At 47.6% G+C, this 7,836-nt stretch overlaps 1 protein-coding gene across 1 annotated transcript; it reads right to left on the reverse strand.

The window, feature by feature from the left end:
- Positions 1 to 2,185: 2,185 nt before the first annotated feature.
- Positions 2,186 to 7,572, reverse strand: LOC140208425 (uncharacterized). The gene has a single exon (XM_072277102.1). It carries the CDS (start codon positions 7,085 to 7,087, stop codon positions 4,538 to 4,540), a length of 2,550 nt encoding a protein of 849 aa, XP_072133203.1. The 5' UTR covers positions 7,088 to 7,572; the 3' UTR covers positions 2,186 to 4,537.
- Positions 7,573 to 7,836: the final 264 nt, after the last annotated feature.

A 7,836-nucleotide genomic window follows, 5' to 3' on the forward strand; every position in this document is an offset into this window, starting at 1 on the left:
TTTTAATCATCGTCTTAAGAGTTGAGTTGAGCCGTTCCAAGGCTCCCTTGGACTCTTACATCTGTAGATGACACCATGTGCTTAGCTTCTAATTCTGTAGCTATCCCCTGCAATGTTCTCGAAGTAAACTTACAACCCTTTTTAAATCAAATTGAATTTCTTTGGGCAGACCTACCAGTGGGAAAAACTTACTGAATGCTGTTACCACAGTCTTGGCCAGGGTGTTTTCAAAAGACACTACTTCAGGGGACCTAGACACAGCACACATAATTGTTAACACATACTGATGACCAGCTGCAGTCTTTTGCAATGGGCCTACACAATCCACTATGACCCCAGGAAAAAGATTCACTAAAAGCAGATACCGGTTTAAGTAGTGTTACCTGAATAACCTGATTAGATTTCCCCTCCACATGACAGGTATGGCAAATCCTGTAAAAATTCACAACATCCTTCCTTGAACTAGGCCAGTAAAATTCCTTCATAATCCTGTTCACTGTCTTTCTCACTCCATGAGGTGCACCTAAAGGCACACTGTAAGCCATGTTTAAAATTTCAGCCCTGTAAACTTTCAGAACCATCACGTGACTTGCAGGCACAGTGGCTGGTCTCCACCTCCTCATCAACACCCCATCTTTATGGTAATATCCCACTGACTCTCTCTGAACCTCTTCTCCTATGAGAGCTACCTCCCTTAAAGCCGCCATTCCAGAATCTCCCTTCTGTTCTCTATAAATACCTTCCTCAATAAAGACAAGTCTTTCCCATACACCTTACTCTCAAAGTCCTGCCGAAATCTGGAAGGTAGAAAAGTCTGTGATACATCATTATAATTTAAACCTCTGGTTTTCCTACCGTAGGCCTCAACAGCAGCTCTGCTCATCAGCTGAATTGCTGAAACACTCTTATCGTGGAGAGCTGTCAACATGTCTCCATTGTTTACTAAACTCAGCACCATCATCAGGCTTATGAGAACCATGTATACATTATGGAAGAGACCAAACAATCCGTTCATCAAATTTCTCCGACTTATCTCCATAACATTACACTGAATTAGCTTGCAGGTGCTGAAGTATCCAAACAAAATTCCAGAGTAGCACATCCTTGCTCGGCAGGCCTTTGTCCTGCAAGCAGGGTCAAAGGTCACGCAACCAATCCAAACTTTTCCGCAAACAACAGGAGTTCTGCAGATGCTGGAAATTCAAGCAACACACATCAAAGTTGCTGGTGAACGCAGCAGGCCAGGCAGCATCTGTAGGAAGAGGTACAGTCGACGTTTCAGGCCGAGTCCCTTCGTCAGGACTAACTGAAGGAAGGGAGAGTAAGGGATTTGAGAGGGGGAGGGGGAGATCCAAAATAATAGGAGAAGACAGGAGGGGGAGGGATGGAGCCAAGAGCTGGACAGGTGATAGGCAAAAGGGCATACGAGAGGATCATGGGACAGGAGGTCCGGGAAGAAAGCCGGGGGGGGAACCCAGAGGATGGGCAAGAGGTATATTCAGAGGGACAGAGGGAGAAAAAGGAGAGTGAGAGAAAGAATGTGTGCATAAAAATAAGTAACAGATGGGGTACGAGGGGGAGGTGGGGCCTTAGCAGAAGTTAGAGAAGTCGATGTTCATGCCTCCAACCTGATGATTCCCCCTCCCCCCCCTTGTCTTTCTTCCCGGACCTCCTGTCCCATGATCCTCTCATATCCCTTTTGCCAATCACCTGTCCAGCTCTTGGCTCCATCCCTCCCCCTCCTGTCTTCTCCTATCATTTTGGATCTCCCCCTCCCCCTCCCACTTTCAAATCCCTTACTCTCTCTTCCTTCAGTTAGTCCTGACGAACGGTGTCGGCCTGAAACGTCGACTGCACCTCTTCCTACAGATGCTGCCTGGCCTGCTGCGTTCACCAGCAACTTTGATGTGGTTTGCTATCTGTCTATCTATTTATTTATTTATTCTCTCTTTCCCTATCACAAATACTCCTTGCCTGTTCTCCATCTTCCTCTGGTGCTCCCCTTCCCTTTTCTTTCTTCCAAGGCCTTCCATCCCATGATACTCCGCCTTCTCCAGCCTCGTATCCCTTTTGCCAATCACCTGTCCAGCTCTTGGCTCCATCCCTCCCCCTCCTGTCTTCTCCTATCATTTTGGATCTCCCCCTCCCCCTCCCACTTTCAAATCTCTTACTAACTCTTCCTTCAGTTAGTCCTGACGAAGGGTCTCGGCCTGAAACGTCGACTGCACCTCTTCCTACAGATGCTGCCTGGCCTGCTGCGTTCACCAGCAACTTTGATGTGTGTTGCCCAAACTTTTCCAGCACTTTATCCAAAAGTCCAGGAACAGCACTTTTCCCATTATTTTCAGCAACACTGACCTCACCAGAACCCACTTCTTCACCAGCCTTTAAACCACGGTCTAATACAAGTAACTGAGAATCCTCACATTCCACCGGTACCAAGGTTAACCCCTTATTCACTGAACCAAGATCATCTGACACACAAAAACTGCATTCCTTTTCAACCAAGTCAGGCACCTCAGATTTTAACTGAGCTTCAACATAAGGTTCAGAACCCTGTGAATTCACAGGTACTTCCACAACCTGAACACATTAAATCGGGACAGCTGCCTCTTCTGGGCTGTCATCACTTGTCCCAGTTTCAAATTCAAGGTCACCCCGAACCTCCCAGCTATTCTCTGGCAAACTCTTTTTGGGTGTAAACTCAACCTCGTGGGTTAAAACTTCTTCGTCTGCTTTCTTATCAAACCCCTGCAGGGTAGCGGCATCCTCTGCATCAGGGTATGACCTTACATCATCAAGAACACAACTTTTCAATTCATCACACAAAACAAGCCCTTCCGAGCTGTAAAAATCATCAGGGTCCAACACTAAACCTCTTTGCTGCAACTTCCCTATCTTTTCCAGCTTGAACCGCTTCTGTTTGTCGTCTGCCACCTGATCTTCACATTGCCATATCTCCATCTCGGCTGTCTCTGTCTTTCTGCCTCTTCTCTCTGTTTTTCTACCCTTCTCTCTGTCTTGCTGCCTCTTGTCTACATCTTGCTGCCTTTCTAGCCTCTCTTGAGCTGTTTTAATTTCAATTCATGCTCCATTCTTAATTTTTCCAACAGAAGCTGAAGCTCATCCTCAATACTAACATCCATTTCTGCTGTATCCCCACACAACCAAATAAAACGAGATTTTCCCCAATCAATTCAAACAAGCCTCCCAACCAATTTTGTTCATGACACTGATGCAGGCCCCAATTTTGCAAGAGGTCCAGGGTTCATATCCCGGACGAGCCCCAATTTTGTACACGTAGCCCATGACGGGAATAAAGAACCAGCAGAGATGGAAAACACTTTGAAGTCCAGTATTGCTATAAACTAATAATATTTATTAGTAACTACGCAATACAATAATATAAATGTAGATAAATCAAACAGGTTAGTAATGATTACATAAAAGTAAGTGTGGAATATATATGTATGAAAAACCAAGCTTCTTTAAGTCTAGGGGTAAAAAGATACAGTCTTACGATGATGAGTAAAGTTCAGTTCAGTTCAGTTCATGGTATTGAGTTGAGTAGTGATGGAGAGAGAGAGGGGGAGAGATTTGAGTCTTCAGGTGAGCAGATGACGTTGATCTTCTCGTTGTCCTTTGAAATCCTTTAAAAGTCACCGACTGTGACTTTAACAAAGGGGACCGGTTTTCTGTGGTGGAGCTATCCCCCAGGCAAGGGTGGACACATGGACAACTCCCCACGAGTCAACCCTTTTCCTCTTTCCACTGCAAGAGCGATGGATCGATCTGCCTGATCGATCCTCCAAAACCCACTTTACCTGCAGGCACAACAATGCTCATTCAGTGTCCAAACATGTGTCTGAGGTCTATCATCTGACCTATTTTATCTTCCCGTGCTGAGCGTCAACTATCATTCAAATAACTCTTCTATCCTCTCCCTGTGAAAGAAATCCAAGCAGGCAAAAATCCTTGAAGAAAGTGTCAACAACCTGCCAAAAATCATGACATCAAGTGTCCATTAAATAATACCGCCTTCGGTTACAATTGCAACTTACGAGCTGCTCGGTGCTTTCTCCAACTCAGCAGAATGCCTAAAGTTAACGAGTTCTTTCTCGTGCCTTAAAGTGACAGTCCCACAGTTAGTCTTTGTCTCTCTCTCTTTCAAAACAAGCTATCGATGTTAAATAACTCTCTCTCTCTTTTCAAAAGCACAGTTAATAGGGGTAATCGAACACAGTTCATAGGGGTAATTCAGGACCCTGTCACACAGGGTACTGATTTGTAACAGGGGACACATCATGCAGCATCCACCCAAATGAGATTTCTGAAGTTGGGCCGGGCTGGGGGGCTATCACTGCCTATATTACGCTGCCAGCCGAAGCGCGACTTAGATAAGGTTAGATGACCGCGTGAATCGCTTCCCACATTCGCAGCAGGTGAACAACCTCTCCCCAGTGTGAACTCAATGATGCACATTTGGTTGACACGGCTGACAGAATCTCTTCCCAAAGTCTGAGCAGGTGATCAGCCTCTACCCATTGTGAACTTGCTGGTGTCTCTGCAGTTGAGATGACCAAGTGAATCCCTTCCCACAGTCTGAGCAGGTGAATGGCCTCTCCCCAGTGTGAACTCGCTGATGTCTCTGTAGGTGGAATGAGCAAGTGAATCCCTCCCCACACACAGAGCAGGTGAACGGCCTCTCCCCAGTGTGAACACGCTGATGTACCTTCAGATGAGATGACTGTGTGAATCCTTTCCCACACTCTGAGCAGTTGAATGGCCTCTCCCCAGTGTGAACACGCTGATGTCTCTGTAGGTGGAATGAGCAAGTGAATCCCTTCCCACAGTCTGAGCAGGTGAACGGTCTCTCCCCAGTGTGAACATGCTGATGTACCTTCAGTTCAGATGACTGAGTGAATCCCTCCCCACACACAGAGCAGGTGAACGACCTCTCCCCAGTGTGTACTCTCTGATGTACCTTCAGATGAGATGACTGTGTGAATCCCTTCCCACAGTCTGAACAGGTGAATGGCCTCTCCCCAGTGTGAACTCGCTGATGTACTTTCAGTTGAGATGACTGAGTGAATCCCTTCCCACAGTCTGAACAGGTGAACGGCCTCTCCCCAGTGTGAACTGACATGTGTACCAGTAGGCTGGATGACTGAGTGAATCCCTTCCCACAGTCTGAACAGGTGAACGGCTTCTCCCCAGTGTGAACTGACATGTGTACCAGTAGGCTGGATGACCGAGGGAATCCCTTCCCGCAGTCTGAGCAGGTGAACGGCCTCTCCCCAGTGTGAACTCTCTGATGTACCTTCAGTTGAGATGACTGAGTGAATCCCTTCCCACAGACGGAGCAAGTGAACGGCCTCTCCCCAGTGTGAACTCGCTGATGTACCTTCAGTTTAGATGAGCAAGTGAATCCCTTCCCACAATCTGAACAGGTGAATGGCCTCTCTCCAGTGTGAACTCGCTGATGTACTTTCAGTTGGGATGACCGAGTGAATCCCTTCCCACAGTCCGAGCAGGTGAACGGCCTCTCCCCAGTGTGAACTCGCTGATGCACCTTCAGTTGAGATGAGCAAGTGAATCCTTTCCCACAGACTGAGCAGGTGAACGGCCTCTCCTCAGTGTGAACTGACTTGTGTATCAGCAGTTCGGATGACACAGTGAATCCCCTTCCACATTCTGAGCAGGTGAACGGCCTCTCCCCAGTGTGAACTCGCTGATGTACTTTCAGTTGAGATGACTGAGTGAATCCCTTCCCACAGACTGAGCAGGTGAACGGCCTCTCACCAGTGTGAACTGACTTGTGTACCAGCAGTTGGGATGACCGAGTGAATCCCCTTCCACATTCTGAGCAGGTGAACGGCCTCTCCCCAGTGTGAACTCGCTGATGTACTTTCAGTTCAGATGCCTGAGTGAATCCCTTCCCACAGTCTGAGCAGGTGAATGGCCTCTCCCCAGTGTGAAGTCGTTGATGCAACTTCAGCTTAGATGATCCAGTGAATCCCTTCCCACAGTCTGAGCAGGTGAACGGCCTTTCCCCAGTGTGAACTCTCTGATGCACCTTCAGTTGAGATGAGCATGTGAATCCCTTCCCACAGTCTGAGCAGGTGAATGGCCTCTCCCCAGTGTGAACTCTCTGATGTATTTTCAGTTCAGATGATGTAGTGAATCCCTTCCCACAGACTGAGCAGGTGAACGGCTTCTCCCCAGTGTGAACACGCTGATGTACCTTCAGTTGGGATGATCCAGTGAATCCCTTCCCACAGTCTGAGCAGGTGAACGGCCTCTCCCCAGTGTGAACTCTCTGATGCACCTTCAGTTGAGATGAGCATGTGAATCCCTTCCCACAGTCTGAGCAGGTGAACGGCTTCTCCCCAGTGTGAACTCGCTGATGCACTTTCAGTTGAGATGAGCATGTGAATCCCTTCCCACAGACTGAGCAGGTGAACGGCCTCTCCCTAGCGTGAACTCGCTGATGTACCTTCAGTTTAGATGAGCAAGTGAATCCCTTCCCACAATCTGAGCAGATGAATGGCCTCTCCCCAGTGTGAACTCGCTGATGCACCTTCAGTTTAGATGAGCAAGTGAATCCCTTCCCACAATCTGAGCAGGTGAATGGCCTCTCCCCAGTGTGAACTCGCTGATGCACCTTCAGTTGAGATGAGCAAGTGAATCCCTTCCCACAGACTGAGCAGGTGAATGGTCTCTCCCCAGAGTGAACTGACTGGTGTGTCAGCAGATCGGTTGACCAAGTGAATCCCTTCCCACAGTCTGAGCAGATGAATGGCCTCTCCCCAGTGTGAACTCGCTGATGTACCTTCAGTTTAGATGAGCAAGTGAATCCCTTCCCGCAGTCTGAGCAGGTGAACGGTCTCTCCCCAGTGTGAACTCGCTGGTGTGTCAGCAGATGGTATGATTGAGTGAATCCTTTCCCACATTCCGAGCAGATGAATGGCCTCTCTCCAGTGTGAACTCGCTGATGTACCTTCAATTTAGATGAGCAAGTGAATTCCTTCCCGCAGTCCGAGCAAGTGAACGGCTGCTCCCCGGTGTGAACTCGCTGGTGAGACATTAGGTCAGATGATCAAGTGAATTCTTCCCAACAAGTTCAGCCGATGACCAGCCCCTGCCCAGGGTGAACTGACTGGTGTGTCCACAGATGGAAAGACCGACTGAATCCCTTCTCACACACAGAATAGGTGAATGGCCTTGTCCCAGTGTGTACTTGCTGATGTACCTTCAGTTGAGATGACCGATTGAATCCATTCCCACAGTATGATCAGATGAATGGATTCCCCTCTGTGTAAAATGACGGGAATGCCAATCGGTCTGATGATCCAGAGAATCACTCCCCATCATCTGAGCAGGAGGGATGATTGAGTGAATGCCTTGTTCCACTTCTTCAGTTGTATGGTGCAACTGTAACGAAAACCAATTTCCCCCGGGATCAATAAGTATGACTATGACTATTAAATATCTGGACGGAGACAGCAAAACTGGCGTGTTCTGTTCGAGAGTCCAGTAGACAAATTCCTTGTCATTTTTAACCTGTAAAAAGATTTACAAAATCCATCAATCAGTGTTGGAAAACCTTTCAGATGAGGTCACTTGAGTTGTCAAAGTGTATTCTGGCATCACACTGCTACAGTAAAGTTCAACCCAAGCTGGAGAGAGAAATCATCTTCTAACTGGGTACAGAGCTGGTATCTGGAATGATCATCAAATTCTCTGATGCTCTTCCTGTCTCTCTAAGAATGCGGCATTTCTGCCATCTCCAATCTGTGACCTGACTCAGTTTGACTCTCTCCATTGGTATTATTC

The sequence above is a fragment of the Mobula birostris genome, chromosome 13 (assembly GCF_030028105.1).
Source record: "Mobula birostris isolate sMobBir1 chromosome 13, sMobBir1.hap1, whole genome shotgun sequence".
NCBI lineage: Eukaryota > Metazoa > Chordata > Chondrichthyes > Myliobatiformes > Myliobatidae > Mobula > Mobula birostris.